Source organism: Phaseolus vulgaris, chromosome 3 (assembly GCF_000499845.2).
Source record: "Phaseolus vulgaris cultivar G19833 chromosome 3, P. vulgaris v2.0, whole genome shotgun sequence".
NCBI lineage: Eukaryota > Viridiplantae > Streptophyta > Magnoliopsida > Fabales > Fabaceae > Phaseolus > Phaseolus vulgaris.
The window spans coordinates 41,503,575-41,526,757 of NC_023757.2; the positions used below are offsets into that span (position 1 = coordinate 41,503,575).

At 27.8% G+C, this 23,183-nt stretch overlaps 2 protein-coding genes across 2 annotated transcripts; both read right to left on the reverse strand.

The window, feature by feature from the left end:
* Positions 1 to 5,844: 5,844 nt before the first annotated feature.
* On the reverse strand, positions 5,845 to 6,240 carry LOC137805644 (uncharacterized mitochondrial protein AtMg01250-like). The gene is made up of 2 exons (XM_068605584.1): positions 6,146 to 6,240; positions 5,845 to 6,082 (listed from the first exon to the last, which is right to left on the reverse strand). The coding sequence occupies exons 1-2, from the start codon at positions 6,238 to 6,240 to the stop codon at positions 5,845 to 5,847; spliced, it is 333 nt and encodes a 110-aa protein (XP_068461685.1).
* A 3,371-nt stretch (positions 6,241 to 9,611) lies between these two features.
* Positions 9,612 to 12,452, reverse strand: LOC137805933 (F-box/kelch-repeat protein SKIP11-like). Its single transcript, XM_068605808.1, has 2 exons — positions 12,301 to 12,452; positions 9,612 to 11,269 (listed from the first exon to the last, which is right to left on the reverse strand). The coding sequence occupies exon 2, from the start codon at positions 11,242 to 11,244 to the stop codon at positions 9,973 to 9,975; it is 1,272 nt and encodes a 423-aa protein (XP_068461909.1). The 5' UTR covers positions 11,245 to 11,269; positions 12,301 to 12,452; the 3' UTR covers positions 9,612 to 9,972.
* Positions 12,453 to 23,183: the final 10,731 nt, after the last annotated feature.

Consider the following 23,183-nt stretch of genomic DNA (forward strand, 5'->3'; position numbering starts at 1 on the left):
TCATATTCAATCACTTTTTCTTTTCTTCATTGTCCATGGCCTCTTCATAGCAATTTGGTTCTTACCCCATTTTTTCAAGATCACAAACTCATCATGAGAATACCTTTTAGATGGTTATATCTCCGGACCTCCCAACCTCCCAGGTTAAACTTTGGTTAAACTTGAGGTGGTTGAGTAACATCACCAAGAGTTGTATCATGCTTGTATCATCATTATCATTAATAGGAACATCTAGCTCATCTCCCAATCATGTTGTTCATCATTTTGAACATCAATATTCAAATTTTGAATAGGTAGTTTGATTCAACATTTATCATGTTATTGTCTTTCTTGGATGCAAAATTCTCTATCTTATCAATGTGTTCAATAGTTTGGTCTTCCATAAATTCAATGCATGACTTTTCTAAAGCTTCAAGGATCATAGAACTTGTAACCAAATTCATCTTCACCCTTGCCAATGAAAATACATTGCCTTGATTTTGCAAGAAATTATCAAATGTGTTGCAACCAAAGACTCTCAAGTACTCATACTTAACATTCTTAAAAAATCAAACTTTTTTTTACTACTCATTATCTAAAGCAACAACAAAACTAAGACCTCAATCAAAATTTTCTTGATAAAAAACTTCAAAAAAACATACATCTCGTTTATTCCGCTAAACCATTAGGCCGAGGGGTTTTAAAATTACTTTCTCAGATGTAATAATGTTTTGTTTGCAATTAACATCAAAGGACCCACAATACTCACCATAATTTGTTGTATGAATGTGCTTTAACTTCTTGCTTGACTTCCTCTTACCAAAAGCATGAAATCATTTAAAATTCTTCAATACTTGGTTTTTGTCTTTAAAGCTTAGTTAACTTCTTAAAACAAGCATCATAAAAGGTAACAAAAATAAATTAAACCAGTAAAGAAATCTACCTTCATCAGGATACAACTTAAAATAAACATTTGGAGCATGTTTAACTTCTTTCACTAAATGCCTAATAAAATCACAAAACTATTGGTGTTCAAAATCTCATTCTTCATTAAACATAAAATGACCTTCAATTTAAAATTTTAAGAGAATTGATTTGTGAGTCTGTCTCATTTATATATATATATATATATATATATATATATTTTGCTCTAACAATTACTATCCTAATTAATCTACATTCATAAAAATTCAATAGATGGAATAAACATCACTACAAGAAAACCATAAAATAGAAACCAATTTTAGAGACAAAAAATAATTAATTGTTATAGTGACTAAATTAAAGATCATTCTAGAGGTTAAATTTATTTTTATTTCTAAATAAATTTATATTATTGTTAAATAGTTTCTAAATTGATATCTAATTAGTTACTAAAAATCTAACTACCAATTATTTAGATTCTAAATTTGGTAGTAAAAACCTTGGTAGCTAATTAGATACTAATTTAGAAACCATTTAACAATAATAAAAACTAATTTAGAAAAAAAAAATAGTTTCTAAAATGATATCTAATTTAATCACTATATCAACTAATTTATTTTTATCTCTAAAATTGATTTTTATTTTATTATTTTCTTATAGTGTTGGATGTTGAAGCATATTCTGACATTGATAATAGATTTTAGGTATATTATATATTTAATATGTTTAAGATGATGAGCTGGAATGTGGTTTAGTTAGACACAAATTAAAGACAACTTATATAACAAGATATTTAATATTTTGATATTAAAATGTTAAACTAATTCATATTTTTAATGCGAAGAATAACATCATTAACCATAAACTCGTCATGTTTTTAGATGATTTTCATGTCATACTTTTTTTAACTTCTTTAGGAATTTTATGTTAAGAAAAGAATAGACTTAAGGGGCTGAAGGAACTAATTCAACTTTTAGAAAGTAATTTAATCTACAACAATTCCTTGTATACGTATAAGAAGATAGTACTTCATCAATGTTTATCATTTCTTTGTACTTTTTTTAAATGACATAACTCTTTTCTCTTTCAACAATTTTAAATAAAATAGAAATTATGATTTTTTTCTTAGTACTGCAGGGAGACTCTCCCAATCTTAAATGGGAATCCAAGTCAAATTATTTCGTTTAATATATATATATATATATATATATATATATATATAAAACCCAGAGACAAAAAAATCTAACAATAAATTATTTTTGAACTAAAAAAGAAATAAAAAATTTTGGGTTAAATTAAGAATGCATTACAATTTTAATAAGTTAAAATTTATAAGGATATCGGAATTTTTATTCTCATTAAAAACACCCTTTTAAATGTTGCAATTTATAATTATATATATTTAGAAAATATTGCATTTAGCCCTCATGAAGTTATCTTAAATTATACTTATATCTCCTCTAGTTTTAAAGTAAACATTTAATATCTCTATGTTTTTAATAGAATGATATTTACACTCTATTTTTTTATTAACAAAGAATAAAATAGATTGAAATGAAGATTTTAAAAATGCCCAAACTTTTATACACAAACTCAAAATTCAGACCAAAAAACCTCAAAATACATAAAAAACATACCAAAAGTGAGTCTAAACATTACTTCCTTAATTTGTTAATAAATAATATTTTAATCTTCTTATGTTTTAATAAAGTGATACTTTTATCCCTAATTTTATTATAAAAAAAAATCACTTTGTCACCTAGAAAGAAATAGAGAGGACATAATTTTCCTGATAATAGAATAAAGAAGCATGATTTCAACAAGTCATCTGCCTGACACTTGTTGTTATATTGCTGTCTAAACTTGCTTTTCAGCTTCTATCATCAAAGATAAGTGTGATTTGAAGATTTTTCTTCCATAAATCATCTCATATAATTTTGGTGTTTTCTTTATGTTATTGATATATTAACACAATCTCAACAATGAAAATACACACTTTACATTATAATATATTTTATTTTTTAATTTAAAAGTATAATTAAATTATTATAAACAGTATTAAATATATATTTTTGTATTGTTCATGGTATCAACAAAACTTTTCTCTTTCTTTAATTTTTAGTTTTTCCTTTCTTTGGGTTTAATTTGATTTTTTTTTATTTGTAATTTCTTTTTAATATTTATATTTTTAAAATTCAATTTTTATCTTTTATAATTTTCATTTAATTTTAAGTAATATAGAATTCAATTCTTAAATAAAATAAGAGAAAGGATTACCATTTTATAAAAAATAACAGAAGATAAATATCTATTTAAAAAATTTGAGAAGATGTTAATATTAATTTTATTAAAAATATAAAGAAAATAAGTATCTACATTAAAACTGAAAAGAAATATACTAGTCATTTAGTATAATATAAAAAATATAAATGTAACTTGTTCATATTTTAATTATGTTAATATAAATATATTCCAATAAGTCACTATTTATCCCACTAGGAAATACCCATTTGAATTTACGGTGTAGATTCAAACAACCACCATAATTTTCAACAACACGAAAATGATTTAACATCAATATAACTAACAACATGCTTAAATATTATCAAATACATTTTACATGAATCTTATAAAAAAATTGAAAACTGATACATATTTTTCTAGGTGATGATGAATTTGTAATGAATACCACACTTTAATATATGACACAAATATATTAATTATTTTTTCTTTTTGGCAATTAAAGGGGTTCAATTAAGAAACATAAAAGAAAGCATTCTGAATGATAACAAAACACCCAAAGGTGACAGTGAGAAATGACAGAAACAGCAGAAGCTACTAACATAGGAAAAGATAGAATTGTGAAAAGAAAGCAGAAGAGAACTACCAAATCACCGGTTCATTCAACCCACTCCAATCTCATAGGAGTAAAATACGTCAATGGCAGCATACCGAACCTGTGGGTGGTGAGCCAGCTATTATCCCAGAAACTCCTGGTGATTCTCTGCGGTTTCTGAAACTCCACGCCGAGAACATAGAGGCACAACGTCTTCAGCCCAGCCTGCCTCAAATGAGGGTGATGCCATTCCACAGCCAGCTAAGGTCACAGACATTGGCCATGTTAAGGTCATAGTCTTGAAGAAGCTTCTCGGCATCAGCTTGAATCCCAACGCTGAAGAAAGTAACATTAGGGTCTTCGAAGGAGGAAACCATGGAAGGGGGAATGTAAGGAGAGTGGATGATCTGAAAGACGAGACAGGCGCGACCCACGCAGAGTTGGAGGGTGACTACGGGTTTTGCGTGTTGGGTTGCCACTCAATGTCCAAGCAATGTCAAGCCTATGAAGTTCGGATACAGCAAAAATGGTGCCGTGTTTCCGATACACCCCGATATGTGACGCGGTATTTAACGCCTTTTATATGGGTCACGGTCTTCTTTCTGGACACGTTAGAGGAGATCATCTCCTCTTGAACATGTCCGGAAAAGTCAGAAAAGACGCGGTCCAATGTTTAAAGACCTCTTCCACATTAAATCTCAAGACAAAATTTCAAAATGTCAAACAAAATCTAAAAATCTCAAACAAATCAGTTATGTAAAAAATTATAAAAAAATCTTAAATAAAAAGTTATACAAAAGTCTTAAAAAAATTCAAAAAGAAAAGAGGAAATTAAGAACAAATAATATCTTTTTTTCCGTAAAAGGATTTATAATATGAAAAATACACTATATAAATCTGAGTTAGAACGCATAATATTCTGGTGTGGTGAGTTGAAAGTTGAAAAAGAAGGCGTAACACTCTGGTGTGGTGGAGAGCATTGCTGCTGAACGCAGAAAAAGAAGAAGAAAGGAAGAAGTGAAGAAAAAGAAGAAGAAAGGAAGAAGAGAAGAAGAAGAAGAAAAAGAAGAAAGAAGAGAATCTACTCAATGAATCCCTTTTTCAGTGTTCCAATTCCAATTTCTGAGTGTTCCAATTCCAATGTTGAAATTCTTTTATTTGACATTAAATTCATACCTGTCATAGAGAAAACTTTTTCTTTTGTAATAAATTACTATTTTTTCATTTTGTAATACTTGCTTACTCTTTCGTATAATTTACATACAATACAATGTCAATGTACATTGTCAGTGCAACTACTTCAAAAGAAGCGTGGGACATCTTAAAAAAGGTGTTTAAAGGAGTCGACCAAGTTAAGCAAGTGCGTCTAAACTCTTCGTGGCGAGTTGGAGAGCATGAAGATGACGGAGTTAGAAAGTGTATCTGACTACATCACGCTTGTACAGGCAGTGATGAATCAACTAAACTGAAACGGTGAAACGTTGACCAATGCACGAGTTGTGAAGAAGATTTTTGAGAACATTAACCGACAATTTTGAGAGTATTGTGTGTGTGATAGAAGAGTCAAAGGATCTAGCGACGCTCACAGTCGACGAGCTCGTCAGTTCTCTCGAGGCACACGAGCAACGAAAAAAAATAAGGAGGAAACACTCAAACAAGCACTTCAAACCAAGGCGTCAATCTAAGACGAAAAGGTACTCTATCATCAAAATTCTCGAAGTAGAGGGTGTGGTCGTGGAAAATGTGGAAATGGTTGCGGTGGTAAAGGCAATAGTCATGAAGGGTATTATAAGGAAAAGGAACAGTCGAGCCAACCAAATTGGCGTGGAAGATGATGTGGTCAAGGAAGAGGCGGCCAATCAAATTTACTCCAACATCGAGTGTTACAAATGTCACAAATATTGTCATTATGCGAAGGATTGCATCTTCAACAAATGTTATAATTGTGGTAAAGTGGTGGCATTCTTTCAACATTTATGTCTGTCAATCTTGACTTATGAAAGTTAACCTTCAGACCATAAACCAACTCATAACCTTATAGTAGCTTTTAATGTGAATACATTAGCGAAGGAGTCTTTACATATGAACAGAGTGTCGTAAGCAAATTATAATACACAAGATTCCACCTCATTCCTCCCCACCTTCACGCCTCCAAGCATATTTGACTTGATTGCTTGTCTAACTAGCCCAGCCAATCCTTCAACAACAATAATAAAGAGAAACGGAGCTAAGGGATCTTCCTGGCTCAACCCTCTCGTTGGTGTGAATTCCTTCGTGGGACTTCCATTGACCAATACTGACATTGTTGTGGACTCCAAGCAACCTCTAACCCACTCAATCCACCTATTATGTAAACCCAACCGTTGTAGCTTATCAAATAGGAACTCTCAATTTATCGAATCATACGCCTTTTCATAGTTCACCTTCAAACACAAACCTCTCCTCCTACACCTCCTCAAGTCCTCCACAATCTCATTAGCCACAAGGACACTATCTAGCATCCCTCTATTCTTCAAGAAGGACGATTGACTTTCATCAATAACTACAGGGAGCACCTTCTTAATTCGGCAGGATAACACCTTGGTTTTAATCTTGTATAGAGAACCCACTAGGGATATGGGTCTATACTAGTCGAGTTTAGTAGGATCACTCACTTTTGGGACTAAAGTTATAAAGGATGCGTTACATCCCTTTTGAAAACAACCTGTTTCTTGGAAGAAAAATACAACTTCCACAATATCGTATTTGATCGTGTCCCAACTATTCTTGATAAAGTTGAGATTGAACCCATCCGGGTTGGAGCTTTTTGACCCATCACATTGTCAAACCGTTTCCTTTACTTTTTCCTCTGTGAAATTGGAGATCAAACTTAAATTATCCTCTAAATAAAAGGACTTAAACTCAACTGAACCAAGACTTAGCCCAAAATCATGTGAAGCCACAAATCTATCTTCAAACAATTTTTTAGCTTCTCTTTGGACGACTTTAGGGTCCCACACCATTGATTTCCTACCTCAACCCCTTTTACCCTATTCCTAAGTCTTCTCCATCTAGTAACTGAATGATAATATTTTGAGTTCGAATCACTATGTTTGAGCTAGTTATCTCTAGCTTTTTGCTTAAAGAAAGATTCTATCTTTTTGTCGGTCACCCTTAACTGACAAATAAGATCCATTCTTATCAACTTAACACTTTCGTTGAGAATAGAGTTATCATCTCGGACTTCTAAATCTTCAATTTTTTTCAAAATCCTCTTTTTGTTTGTATCCAAACATCCATAAGCTTCACCATTCCACACTTTAAGACCAACCTTCACAATTTTGAACTTGTCTTTGAGTTATTGATGAAAAAAGGTATAAATAGTTAATTATTTGATTCAATAAATATATTTTTTGATTAGATTTAGAGAATAAAATTTGTTTTTAAGAAATTAATTTTATTTAAATTTATATTTTACTGTATAATATATATTTGAATTATTTTTAGAAAAAAAATGATTGTATTTATAGTAAAAGAATTGTGATATAATTTTTTTTAAATTGTATTTTAAAATCAATGTTTTATTTAATTTTGTATTCTGAAAAATAATTTTAAATAACTTTATCTAAAATTAAAAAAAAAAAAAATACTCAGTGAATAGAAGGTTTTTTTTTATCAGCAAAAAAATTAAAAAAAAAACACTTCAACCCTTATACAAATTAGTAACCATCTTATACTAAAACCAGAATCATAATAATCTTTAGTGAACAGAAGTTCTAATGTTGTTTTGAAACAAGTTCTGAATTTATATAGGAAGAGGCGAACATCTTGTCAGCTGATGTTTTCTTCTTTCATCTTTACTTCTTGTCCCACATGATGAGCTCAAGGAAATAGTCTTATATGAGAAAAATAACAAACAGAAACTCATGAACGTGGAGCCATTCCCTTTTAATAGTCGTTTTTACTTGTAGCAAAGTTAAATAATTTAGGGATACCTACATAGTTTCACTTCTCACAAACCCAGGTCTTGTATGTTATCCAACTAAGACGGTTTTTTCTGTGTGCGATGTGGTCCTTATATTATAGAGTCGCCAGTTACTATACACATTCTCCAAGAGTAACAACATGATAAATTAATAATTATGTAATAACTATTAACGGTTTAGGTTAGCGGATTAAACGGTATCAGATGAACAAGAGCTACAGACAAAAAAATCTGAAGAACTGGTGTCTGGTACAAACCATGAAGACCAATGGATCCCATAGCATCTGTTTAGTGGGTATGATGATAATTAGCTTAAAAGAATGTTTTCTAATGCTAAGGACTAATTCATAACTATATTTCCACCATGGTGAGAGGAAAAATTAACCTAGCTAGAGTCTCTGAAAAACATGCTTTGTACATATTTATTTGTTAGCACAAAACTCTTCCAACAAGTTATGCATAACATGAAATGTACATGGCAATTTGTATAAAACAGCATCAATCACTGAAAATATGAAGAATAAACACAAGGTTGGAAAAGTCTTGTAATTTCTAATCTTATTACAAATCGATGCGCCCATTCAATGTATTGTCATGTGTTTGGTTTATTGACCACTCATTTACTTCTTCATGCCTTTAAAATTCAGACTAATTACTAATATAAGTTCTGAAAACATAATTGCCTTGTGCAGAAGTCATAACTATATATGTGTGCAAATTTAAATTACATAAACAATTTCAATCTGATTTTCCTTTTCTTGTTCTGCTACTAAATCTTACAACTTTGTAATCCCTGGATATTCTCCTTACACCCTACATTGACAAATTATGGAAAATAAATATTTTTTTTTTTGAAATTATATAATTCCTTCAAAACAACACGCCATCCATATAAATGTAAATTGTGAAATAAATTCCAATAAAACCAACAGTACAAAAGATAGAAAGTGAGGAATTTTAAAAGGAAGATTCAAAGTTAATAAACTAAAATAATTTCTCTAAAATTATTGTCATAAGCGCATGAGAGTTTGTGAATCTAATTCAATAAAAAAATCCATATATAAGTGGCGCCCTGATATGGAATGAGCATGATTAATGTATATAGATCAGATTTGACATTTAGCAAATTAGATACACCAACTAAAGGTAATAATAAGGCCCTCAAAAGCTTACAATCTTGTTGAGACAAAAAGAGAAAAATGGTTAATTACTCTTTCGAGTGTGAAGATCCTCACATGATAATTCAAGCAAGAACGAATAAGTTTACAATCATCTGTCATTCTACATACTGATCATATATATACATCCCTTTTCACTCGAAGTCATTTGTCCATATTTTCCAGTTTTAATTAGTCTACCAACTACCCTTTGAATGAAATTTACATGCTCTTAATGTAAAGTAGATATGCAACTAAACAATTTTATCTAACACACAAGGACGTGAAATATCTTTACAAGAGTATTTTTGTTGAAAACATTAGAAAGCATAGAGAGCGAGACAAAGGGATAGGTTTAATTAGAAAGAGTATTAAATGAGAGACGTGAGAAAAATGCTATTTACTCTCTCTCTTTTCTCATGATAGTGAGCGAGAGGTGAAGCAGTGAGATAATGGCAGTGTACGGTTTGGAAAAGATCAGACAAAAAATTGTAACTGGAGATAAAATAAATAAAATGGGTCCTTATTCCTCACCACTAATGACCTAGGATTTTAAGTTTGATCATTTATATGGTATCAAAGTTTGTATGATCAAGTAGTCAATAAAAGGTTAAATTTATGTGCAAGGTATGCGCCTGTTCATTGTCCTTGCTTCAGGCCCAAAGAGCCCTTAAGTGCGAATGTAGGGCATCTGTGTTAAAAGATCATATAATAATAATAATAAAATCTTTGACCAAGTAGATTAACCTTTAGGAGAGTGCGTTCTCGATAAATAGGTAGATAAAAAGAGAAATGTGAGAAAACAAGATGAAAAGGTGACCAATTACAATTCTGCATTGCTTATGAAAATGGGCAACATTTAGCAGGAGCATCTGAGCCTGCATGATATAAGATTCCAAGTTGCTCTATTGGTCATTTAAAGAAAAGGAAAAAGACTCACACTAACTATAAAATAAAAATAAACGTCTACTAAGAGACTATGATTTTAAATAAGACCTGAAATTTCCCTTATATAGAGAGGGAAGGTAGTACCCTATGAGCAAGAACCTAAATAGAGTTATTAATCTCTTTCACAAGACATCCATAATCTCTATTCACCAAAAGCAAACACCTCAGCATCCCATCACTGCGCAATTAATCACAAAGCTCCCTATCCTCCTTCTTGCAAGCAGGTTCCACTGCAGTGCACCTTCAGCTGGGATCCAAGAATTAATTTCAGTAATACCTCCACTCACAGAGCTAAGCCCACCAATAACCATGATCCGATTTCCACATGCCCGAAATCCTATTCCCCATCCACCCATAGAGGATGTTTTCTCAGGAAGACTTCCAATGGTTACCCATTTGTTAGTCTCTTTCACATATCTCCTTATTATGTGCTCTTTAAAATCTGCAGAATACAATACATTATCAACAACTGCAACCAAAGGAGGAGAGTCCATATAGGCTTCTTCACCTCGCGAAGGAAACATGTCGGGTATTGTACGCCATGTTTTGGTCTCCAAATCATACTCCTCACCGCTTCTTATCTCTGTTTTGTTGTCTTCTGCAATTCCACCAATCACATAAAATTTCCCATCCATGAAAAAACCAGCAGACATCCTCCTTTCTGTATGCATGTTTGGAAGAGTTTCCCACTTTCTGGTTTCTGAGTTATAAAGCTCAGCTACGCTCAAGACCTTGCCACGTGGATCAACACCACCAGCCACTATGGCAATTCCTCCAATGCTTGCAGATGCAAACAAGCATCTGGGAATGTTCATTTCTACAGAAGATGACCAGGTGTTGGTCAAAAGGCTGTATCCATAAACCACTGGAGCCGTTATCGCCCTTCCAAAAACAAGAATATCAGTACCAACACCCAACGACTCCTTATCCGAGTACATAAAGCAGTCATCACGAGGCATTTTTGGCATCTTCATCCAACGCCCACGGTTTGGATCATATCCTTCCCATTGACCGAGATTGCAAGAAAAGTAAATCCAATGCTCTACAACACCCATTTCCTGCCTCCGCTTATACAGTTCTCCACTCCGAATCAGAGATCGAAAACTACTGTTCAATGTAGCAATTAAGCCATAATCAGACCTTGACACTTTTTGGAGAACATTGATAGAGAGATCCCTGTAGAGTTTGCCAATACGTAGGATATCGTCAGAAATCTCAGCTTCATGGATTTGCTCATTCTCTTGGTCCTGGGGAAGGATAAGAAAAGCCATAACCGTCCTCATACCCACCTCTTTGGGCTCATCTGAAAGTTTGGACAGCTTTTCTGGTGTAGCTTCTTTTTCATCCCCTTCCTGCGAGCCCTTATTCTTTGAGACATCGATCGAGCGTAAAGTATCACAAGCCCGTTGGTTCTCCTCTTCACTTGAGTTTGCCATAACAGTACTAGATGAACCCTGCAACCTTTTTTTTCCGAAATTATAGATCTGATTACATAATAAAATGAAGAACCAAAAATCAAAGTGAAATAGCCCTTAGTCAGTTGAATAACATCCATTTTATAAAAAGTCTCACTAGCAGCACACATGCCACAGTAATCATCAATTATAAAGAGTGTTCTTAACAAACATGCAAATGCCACATCAAATGGAAAACCAAAAACAAACAAGACACTAACAATTCTTAGTTAATGTTATGTTTGAATAACAGCTGAAAACGTTTTTTTGCAATTCCAATGCTCACTATCATTTTCTTTCACACTTCCAATTCACAACCGATAATATTGTTATTTTATTTTAAAATTTTGTTTATATTATTTTTATTTATTAAATATCATATTTTATTGTTAAAAAGAGTTATGAATTGAAAGAATGAGAAAAGGGTGGATCTCAAAAAATTATTACTGTAAGAATATATTAATTCGAAAATAAAAATACATTTTATCTCCAACCGACCATCCTAAATTACAGTTTTCTTTGACGCAGATGGGTACAAAATCAAAAGTAAAGTCACACCCAAAAACGCTTCCGGAATTTAGTGTATTCACTCAGAGATTAAAGACATGGCCGTGAACATCCATGGCTTCCATACCAGTTGCCACTAACCATTATCACATCCGTAACAAACAAAAAATCAACACAAACAGCCCCAAAAATTAAGATGCTTTCATAATCGGATCATAAGAGGTGTCCCTGGACACGACTCTGGGCAGGAGGCACAAAAAAATGGAACAATTCTGAGAATTGATCAGAAAAACAAAATTCAACCAAAAAACTACGTGTATATCCATGTTCAAAGACTCCAAAATTCTATTCAAAAACCATTTTGTAAAAGGGATCGCTCATAATTTGCATTGGTAGCAACCCCATTCACCCCTTTCTTTCTGTCGTGAAATTGACATAAAAATAAACAAGCAAGCATGCAAGAAAAAGCTTCAACAAAAAAGTCAGCCAAACAGAAACGGAGAGAGAGAGAGAGTTGGAAGAAAAGCTTACGAATTTAACTCAAGAAGCTATAAAACTGAACTGGCTACGGAGTTTATGACTCTCACTCTCTGAATACCAATGAAGGTATTCCCTCTCCCTCACCCTCTGAGAGTACAAACCAGAGAGATGAGAGACTAGGCTCTCACTGCTATATGGTGTGTGTTGTATGTGTGTCCATGATACTTTATTTATAGTACAAAAAATATGAATTATGTAATAAAAATATTATAGAGAATAATGATAGAAAGGTTGTGGGGCCTATCTGTGATTGACTCGGAGTAGTGTTCAATATGATACTGCTGAGAATCCCCATTCACTGAAAGTGAAGAACCCTAACCCTTAACGCCACTTCCTGCACGTGTTTGCTGCATACTGGCTGTGCTATTTCATTCCTAGCTGTGTTTTAGTTTTTGAGTTTTTGTTTTTTCTTCAATCTCTCTCTCTCATAAAACATTTATTTGTTTCCCAACTCAGTTCCTTGTCTTTGCCTTGCCTCATTTATTACACAACATATTTAATCCTATTTCTTCTCTCAGTTTCAAACATTAATAAATATTTGAGAGTAACTGCAAGCTTCAAAGTGGAAGTTACTTGATTATAACAAAAGGAACGTTTGTAAGTAATAAATATAAGTTTTTTTTATTACACGTAATTCAATTTCTTTGCCGGTTTGTAAGTAATAAATATAAGTGTTTTTTTATTACATATAATTCAATTTCTTTGTTGATGTATTTATGGACTCATATCACTTTAACTCATACAGAAATGAAGAATGGTAAGTCCTCTTAAACTATCACCCTAAAATTTAGTAGATTTTTTTTTTATTTCATAGGAAAATTTTGATTTAGATTAGTCGAGATTTAATAACTACACCCTCAAAAATCTACTTAAAAAAGGTAAAAATAAATATTTAACACATAAAAAATTATGATTAAGCTATATATGTGCATGACTTTTTTAAAAAAACTTAAGTGTATGAGTTCATCAACCAGTGAAATCAATTTAAGTTAATTTATATTTATTTTTCTCTCATGAATAATTTATGTTTATTTAAATTATCTATATTCTTATCTCTTTATTTGTTTCATATATTTTAATAAATTGACTTTTTAAAAAAAAATCAATAACTTTTTATAGAAATTAGTTTTAGTAATGATTAAATTAATAATTTCTAACGGTTAAAAAATGTCATATTTGACTAGCAAGGGTGAGATTGGAACAAAACAAAATAAAAAAGGAAAAAATATTGAAACATCTTAAATGTCTGAAGCGCGAAAGAGATTTAATATTCTGAGAGATTGTTTCTTAACTTTAATCTAAGATAATACCCTAAATTTAGAAGAAGAAAAAGGGGAAAATGGAATGCAATACAATTTTGTGTTTACTTTTCTTTAAAAAAAATAGGGGAATAAAAAATATAATGAATTTTAAAAATAAAGATTAATTTGAGACTTTATATATTAAAAGTATATATCAGGCACTATGTATGTTTCTATGTTTAAAAATATTTTACAAACCCATTTAATATTTTGAAAATTTAAAAACATTTCATATAAATACTGAATACTTTCCCGTATAATAGCAACTGGTATAGGAAAATATTAATTTAAAATTATATATCATTTAATATTTTGGAAAATATAAAAAAATTATTATTATTTTCTTAATTGAGAGTAAATATTATTAAATTAAAAAAATTGAATTATAAATATATAATTAACTTATTTTTCTGTTGTAAATATATAATTAATATTTTTATGCCACTTATTTAATAGTTAGTTATTAAAATAAAAATAATTAAAAGATTAAATTACGAATGCAACTATTTTTAGTCAATTTTTAAGGATATATTTAAACAGACTTCTCCATAATACTTTTAGGAGAGAAAAAAAAACTTATAGAGAAGTTTCTTTAAACATGTTCTAACTTTTTTTGGTAAAATTTTAATTCTTAGTTTGATACACAACTTAAAAAATTGGTTTATTATTTGGTAAAATATTTTGTCTTCATTTTGTTGCATTTTCTTTATACTACCAAAAATTATGACTGACATTTTTTTCATTAAATTTTGATAATTATAAATATTTAATGCACTCATTAATATTTTTAAATTATTGCATATAATATCCTAAATATTTGCTAAATAATATCCAAATTTAGGCAATTTTTTTTAAAAAAATTAAATTATAAGAAGATATCATTTGATATTTTAGGAAATATAATTTTATTTGTTTTTTTCATTATTGAGAAGTGAGATGATTAATTTCGAGTAAATTATATTATAAACGTATTATTAGTAGTATTTATTGTGTGTATCTTCTATACACAAGTTTAAGGTTGTTTTGCACCGTATACAAAATTCGTTTTACATGAATAGCAATAAATATGTGACCTTTTAAAAGAATTTTATTAAAATTACCTATTTTATTTTCATTATATACATTATTATAAATACAACAAATATAATATTTACTTTAAAGATAAATTAAAAATAATAATAATAATATTTCATTCAGTGGTCATATCACCCATTAGAAATAACTTAAAAAAATATTTACTTTCATGTTTTTTTAGTATAAGTGTAAAACGTAGCTATAAATGTATATATAAATAACTATCATTTACATCTACTATTATTATTTTATAATTAATATTCAAACTATATGAATTTTAATATACATCATTAAAACTGTTAGGAAAATTAAAATATCTTCCCAATATTTAGGGCTCCTTATAACATAATATCATAATAGTTTATACACAAACCATATATTAAGTTAATTATTTTAAAATTATCATAATATATATATATATATATATATCAATGCATACATTTATAATTTATGTTAAATTCTTAATAATATATTTTTTTCATATTCGACATTTTTAAGAGATTAATTTTAAACATGTTTTAACCAATATTATTTAATTCATTGAAACTACTATTAATAAAAATAACATTTGTGTTTCTTATGTTAGGATGATTTCTTTGTATTTGATATAAAAAAAAATTGATACAAAATCTCATCAACTCTTTACAACTTCAAGGTTTATATATTTGATCAAATCATTAATAAAACATAACATAATTTTTTTATTTAATAAAAATTTAGAGTTTTATATTTAATCTTAGAAAATCACACTCATACATTAAAAGAAAATTATTAAATAAAAGTCAATTTTATAGATAAAAAATAATTAGTTATTATGTTGACTAAATTAGATACACTATTTTGAAGAAGAAGAAAAAAAAAATATTAATATGTAAAGTAATTTTTATTATTAATAAGATTTACAAACTAGTTTCTAAATTTGTATTTAATTAGCTACTAAAGTTTTAGCTACCAATTAATTTATATTCTAAAGCTTGTAACTAAAACTTTGGTTGCTAATTAAATACCAATTTAAAAAGTATTTTATAAATTTTATTAATAATATAAAATAATTTAAATATCAATAATTTTTTAGTCTCTAAAATAGTATATAATTTAGTCAATATAGTAATTAATTATTTTTTGTCTCTAAAATTGGTTTCTCTTTAAAGTTTTTTTTAGTGATAATTATGAATATATGGCAAGAAATCATGTTAGTCATACACCTACTACAAGAAAATCATTAAATAAAATATAATCTTAAAAACTAAAATAATTATTTACGATATTGACTAAAAAACCATTTTATAAACTAAAAATTTATTGATAGCTAAAGTAGTTTTTATTATTAATAAATATTCATAAAGTATTTTCTAAATTGGTATCTAACTACTAGCTACCAAGATTTTAGCTACTAATTACTCTATGTTCTAAATTAGTATTTATTAGTCTTTTAGAGATTAATTTAGAATCTAAAAGATTACTAGCTAAAACCTTGATAGCTAATTTAGATACCAATTTATAAACCATTTTATAATTTTCTATTAATAATAGAAATCATTTTAGATAACAATAATTTTGTAATTTTTGAAATAATATATTGTATAGCATAACTGAAACAGATAGAAATATTAATAAAAATGATAATTTCAAAAAATAAAACAAAAATTTATCCCTAACAATTGGATTTACCACTTTTCTTAATTTCAGCAAATTAGGTATTGAGACCTAATAAATTGGTAGAGATAAATTTAAAATAAATAAAGGATAAAAATTTATACAAAAATTATATAGATATTATTTTTTTATTTTTTTATGATTTATCCTTTAAAGTTTATTATTCTTAACTCTCTTTAATATTAAAGAATGGTGAATGTAACACTACAAGAAAATCATTAAATAGAAACTAATTTTATAGACAAAAAATAATTAATTGTTATATTGACTAAATTAGAGACCATTTTAGAGACAAAAAAAATTATTGGTTTCAAATTAGTTTATATTATTGATAAATAGTTTATAAATTTGTATTTAATTAGTTATTAAAGTTTTTGCTACCAAATTTAGAATCTAAATAATTGGTAGTAAATCTTCGTAACTCATTAGATACCAATTTAAAAATTATTTATCAATAATAAAAACTAATTTATTTTTTTTAGTATATAAAATTTTATCTAATTTAATTAATATAACAACTAATTATTTTTTTTTCTAAAATTAATTTTTATTTAATGATTTTTTAGTTCATTTCTCATCAAATACTCAATATTGGATTAGCAAAAGGATTGTCAAAAGTTTTGGAAGTACGTAAGGAAGGCTTTACTTCCTACGTTAACGTAAAAGGAGTTAATGAAAACATAATTCAATAAAAGATGTTAATTGTAAAAGGAGTTAATGAAAACATAATTCAATAAAAGATATTAATTGTAAAAGGAGTTAATGAAAACATAATTCAATAAAAGATATTAATTGTAAAAGGAGTTAATGAAAGCATAATTCAATAAAAATATTAATTGTATAAATGTGTAAATTATTGTAAGTCGATCACTACAAATCGTTAAATACTAATTAATTTAGAGATAAACAATAATTAGTCACTATATTGACTAAATTATCACTACAAGAACATTATGAAATAAAAACTAATTTTAGGAACAAAAAATAATTAGTTGTTATGGTGACTAAACTAGAGACCATTTTAGAGATTAATTTTTTATTTATTTCTAAATTAATTTCTATTATTGTTAAATGGTTTTTAAATTGGTATATTATTAGCTACCAAAGTTTTTGCTACTAAATTTATAATCTAAATAATTGGTAATTAAAATTTTGGTAGATAATTAGATATCAATTTAGAAACTATTTAAAAATAATATAAACTAATTTAGAAACCAATTTTTTTTAGTTTCTAAAATGGTCTATAATTTAGTCATTATAGTAACTAAATATTTTTTGTCTCTAAAATTGGTTTTTATTTCATGATTTTCTTATAGTGACATTACAAGAAAAATTCATATTAGCTGTCAACAAAAAGTGAAGGTTGTAAAAAAAAGTCACTAACAAGGGTGAAGTCTACTCAAGTTGGACATAAAAATAAATGCGGAACATTGTGCTCACAATGAAGACCTTTAACTCACACTAAAAATTATTAAAATAATAATAATAATAAGTTATTGTCTATAATGTGGATACAAAGTAGATGCAATGAAAAAAAAAGTGATGAATAATATTGAGTCTAGAATGTGGACACAAAGTAGATGCAAGTTAAAAATTATTGTAATAATAATAATAATAAGTTAGCATCTAGAATGTGGACAAAAAATATATGCAATCAAAAAATAAGTTGCAGAATGATACTGCGTCGAAGATGGAAACACAAAGTGAATACAAGTTAATATTTAGTGTCCCCAATGGCAATAATTTACTCCCATTTGCTTTCTCACGTAATGTCTTCAATGGCGACGATAAGTTTAATTATTGTTGCAGATCCCTCATAGACTAAGTATTAGGACATTTCATAGTATATATATAAGTGGGTGTAAACCCCACCTTATAAGTTGGTTTTATGAGGTTGAGTTAGGCTTAAATTTTACTTCTTAATGTGGTATCAAAATCATTTCTGTTGGCCTCTTTGATGTAGATACAAGATGGACACTTTTGGAAGCAATAAATAAATAATAGAGAATAGAACAAAAATAGAATAATGAGACCAATAATTTTTAACGTGTGAAAACCTTATCAACTTGAGAAATAAATATCCACGGGACCTAGTCCAGAAAATGCCTCCACTATGAAAGTAAGATTACAATATTTGTTTCTCTCTCACTATGTGATGATAACACTCAATCATTGAATAAAGAGATTAATGTTCATACATTTTCAAGAGAGAGTTACAATTTCCCAAAAACTTTTTAATGGTCATCATTGAATATATTCAATGGATCGATTACCAATATTAATTGGTCATAATCTCCCATTAAATTAAGGAGGGATTCCCAACAATTCTCCCCCTTAATTAACTTAATTGAGGGTATCAATAATTTAACTCTCCCACAATAGTGTTACCAATATTCATTGGTCATAATCTCCCATAAAATTAAGGAGAGATCCCCAACAATGTCTATTCTAGCGATTGTTTGTTAGACTTATATGACCATTGGATATCGATCTACTATCGGACCACCCATAATATATAGTCTCACGCACAAGACACATGAGTTGGTAGTCTCGACGTGAGAGGGTGTGTGTTGTTTGAGTTCTCACATTGATTAGAGATTAGGACAATTTCTTAGTATATAAGTGGGTGGAAAGACTTAAAGTCCACTTTTGAATAATTATTTAATTTTATAGTCATTTTAGTGTCCTCAAACCTACACTATAGTTAAAAATATATTTTTTTATGTAGGCTTAGCTAACACTACCGTGTAAATTTGTGTTCCAATGGAGATCGTCTCTAATGCATAATCACAAAAACATCTTTCATTTCTATTGGAACATTAAGCATACACTAATTCCATATAGAATCTCTTTTTTACTCTTTGCATCGCTCTTTTGAAAACTCTACGACCATTATTTATTGTAATAAATCTATATTTAATTGAAAAACATTTTAATTTAGAAACAATTAATACAAATAAATAATATTTGGTCTTACAAAATAAACAAACGCCCTCTTTTAATTTAAGTATTAACATAATAAATATTAATTAAATTAAGAATGCAACAATTTTCAACTAGCTTCAACGTATTGTAAGGTTGTTTTTTACATGTTTCTTCGATTAACGTACATCTTCTTACATTTTAAAAGTTAAAAAACATTTAATACTCTATTTAATATTTTAAATAGTTAATAGTAGTTTTGAAGTTAGAAAGTTATTAAATTAAAAGAAGTCAAAATTATCTCTCTCTATATAAATTAATTTTAAAGATAAAAATAATTAATTTAAATTAAATATTATTTTATAAATTATAAATTATGAATATTTAAATTTATTTTATTATTATTATAAATTAAATTTTAAATTAGTATACAAAAATTTAGTTATAATTTAGTTATCACTTAATAGTTAAAATTTTTATAATTATTTAGATAATAATTTAAAAATTATTTTATAAATTTTTATTGATAATAAAAATTAATTTAAATATTAATAATTTTTTAATTTTTAAAAAAGTATTTATAGTTTGATTAAATGATGTGGACAATTGAGCTGAGAATTGGTTTGATTAAATGATTTTGTTTTTTAGTTTTAGAAGATACTGGATAGACACAACATGAACATAAACACAGAAGGGCTGCTTCTTCTTCCTGCACCTCCATACCTTCTTGTGCCATCCCATGTGTTTTTTATATTCCAAAAATACCCTTTTTTAATATTCCAAAAATACCCTTTTTTAATATTCCAGATTACATAATCTGGAAGTCTTTTTCTAGATCCAGAATTAGCTTCCGAATAATGTAGTTTGAAAGTTTTTTTTTTTCAGATGTGTGATTAGCTTCCGGATTACATAATCCAGAAGTCTTTTCTAAATATGAGATTGACTTTCGGATTATGTAATCCAGAATATATCCGGATTACATAATTCATAGGCTTATTTCAAATGCAAAAAGAGTTCCAGATTTTATAAATCTCAATAACACTTCCGGATCCAAAACCAGCTTCCGGATGTATGAAGGTGGCACAAAAAAGGAGAAAACAATATTTTTACATTTAGTATGGGGATGACAGAAGAAGTTATGGAGGTGTAGAAAGAAAGAGTCTACAGAAGATGTTGCCAGCATCGGGTGGACTGTTTCTTCCTGCACCTCCATATCTTCTTCTGCCACCTCCATACACAACATGAAAATACATTTTTGTCCTTCTTGTGTCACCCCCATAGAGTAGTTTTCGGATTATGTAATTTAGAAACTCATTTGAAAAAAGACTTCCAGATTACATAATCTGAAAATTAAATAACACTTCCAGATTATGTAATTTGGAGAATAATCATGTATCTGAAAAATGACTTCCGAATTATGTAATTCAGTAACTTATTACAAATTTGAAAAATGACTTCCAGATTATGTAATCCAGAATATTATAAAAGGACATTTTTAGAAATTTGAAAACTTATGAATGAGAGAAGAAGGTATGGAGGTGTAGGAAGAAACAATTCCATCGGGTGCCGTGGGGTAGACCTCAACCCAATCCCAAAGGAATTTCAAATGTCCAACAAGCCCACAACTTTACTTTTATGTAACCCTCTTATTTATTTCACCAACAATACAAAACTCATAATATATTTTTGTTTAAAATAAATAAAAAAAACAACATGCTTATAATACCCTATCACAAAAGTTGGTCCACCATAAACCATATATTTCAACATTTGTCACTCTAGAAGAGGCCGCCATAATAAAAACCTTTCATATATTATATTAACAATGCAAATACTTATCGCTAGTATTCTAAACTATTTTTTTATATTGATAATATTTAATAAAGAAATTATAATTTCATTAAACTAAATCATTAAATAAAAATTAATTTAAAAATAAAATGTAATTAACCATTATATTAATTAAATGTAATATTATTTTTTAAACTAAAAAGTTATTGGTATTTAAAATCATTTTTATTATTAATAAAAATTCACAAATTATTTTTAAACTGGTATATAATATTAGCTACTAATTACTTTATATTAGTAATTACAAATGATATAGATACAATACTTATAGAAAGAAATTAATATTAATTTTATCTTCTCTAATTCTTAATTTTTTTCTCATACATGTGTCTAGTTTTTGTTTTGTCTTTTCTTATTCTAACCTTTGTTGACTTTTTATTTTACACTCTGTCTCTTTAGCTAGATTTAGAATGAATATACTGTTTGTATATATTCAGATCCTTTGTTAATTTAAGTAAAAAAAATAAAATAAAATAAATATTTCTTCTCGTATTTTTTACCTTTTTTTTCTCTTTTGTTCATCTCAATTTTTTTTATAATATGATATCAAAGTCATTTATAGTCTATTATAACGAGAGTTTGTTGAACCTATCATGTAATCCACTATCGGATCACCTATTGTTAGAGATATTAAATGAAATATTTTTAAAAGAGTAGTTTTGTAATGGTTAATTAAGAATATAAAGTAGGTAGTAATTAAAACATAATTAATGTTAGATATACCAATTTAGAAAATTAGTTTATAGCTTTTAATTAGTAATGAAAACTATTTTCCACACCAATAATTCTCTAGTCTATAAAATAATACACAACTTAATCACTATAATAACTTGTTATTTTTTATCTTTAAAATTATTTTTTATTTAATAATTTTTTTTATAATGTTATTTGTTTTCAAGTTCCATAAAATAAGCAACAAAAAGCTAAACTTATAAGTATCAATAAATGAATTTATCCATGCATGCTACAGAAAGAAGGTTAGGAGGTCAATCCTGAACACTTCAAATGGAGAAAACCATTTTTTTGGTGTCCCATAAAAGATTAGACCTTGAGAGAGACACTTATTAAGGATTAAGAAAACTAATTTAACAAAGTAATGATATAAACATTTTACTATTTATAATGAAAAATCTAAACTGACAAAACATATTAAGCTACCAAGTGATAAAAAAAAACGCATAATAAGCTATCAATAACCAAAAGCTATAAAAACATTAGCATGAAACAGAATATCATGTTTTGACATGAGTTTTTTTAATATGAATACTCATATGATAATGGCAAAGAAAATAAAATACGGATAGACATACCTTAATTTTTAAAATATTAACCTATATGTTTGTATTTTTTAATTTATTCAATATTCTGAATATTATTCTTTATTTAGTCTTTCATTTGAAGAAAAATATATGTTATGATTTTGGATGATATTTGTAAATTTACTTTTCGATAAAATATATTAGTATTTGCATTCATTTTTTTTTTGTCTTTTCATGTGTATTTATATTTATTAAAATAAATTATAAATTTATAATGATAATATAAGTATAAAAATAGTAACATCTTTTATTTAATTTTTAATATTAAATTAATTATATACAAATGATAAAAATAAAAAATATAAATAATTCTTTCATTACTAAATAACTTATATTGTTTCATTTTCATAGGAGTAAAGAAAACAAGTAGTAGCTATTATAGATAGCTAAAAAGTCTGGATAGGATAAAATAAAGCCTATATGAGATCCATGGTATGGTATGCTCAATTATCTCTTAACCCTAAATTTTGAGCTTCTTTAACCATTCCTCTTTATCCATATCTAACTAGCTAATAATAATAATAATAATAAATTAAAACAAAATAAAACACAAACTTAACATAAATTAAAAATAAACCTTCTATTACTCAAGAATAAATTTTACAATTGAAAAAAAAAATCAAAGAGAAAAATTAAAAAAAAATACTAAAATAAAAACTGCAAGAAAAAATTTAAAAAAATTTAAAAAACACGTGAGATATTAAAATGTTAATACCGACGCGACGCAATGGGATTGTCGTAATTGTATACC

Excerpts from the sequence above, each read along its gene's own strand:
- LOC137805644 (XM_068605584.1), bottom strand. The coding sequence starts at position 6,240 with ATGCTAGATAGTGTCCTTGTGGCTAATGAGATTGTGGAGGACTTGAGG. Across the intron at positions 6,083-6,145 it reads AAGGTGAACTATGAAAAGGC|GTGGATTGAGTGGGTTAGAG; the intron begins GTATGATTCGAT and ends TTTACATAATAG.
- LOC137805933 (XM_068605808.1), bottom strand. The coding sequence starts at position 11,244 with ATGGCAAACTCAAGTGAAGAGGAGAACCAACGGGCTTGTGATACTTTA.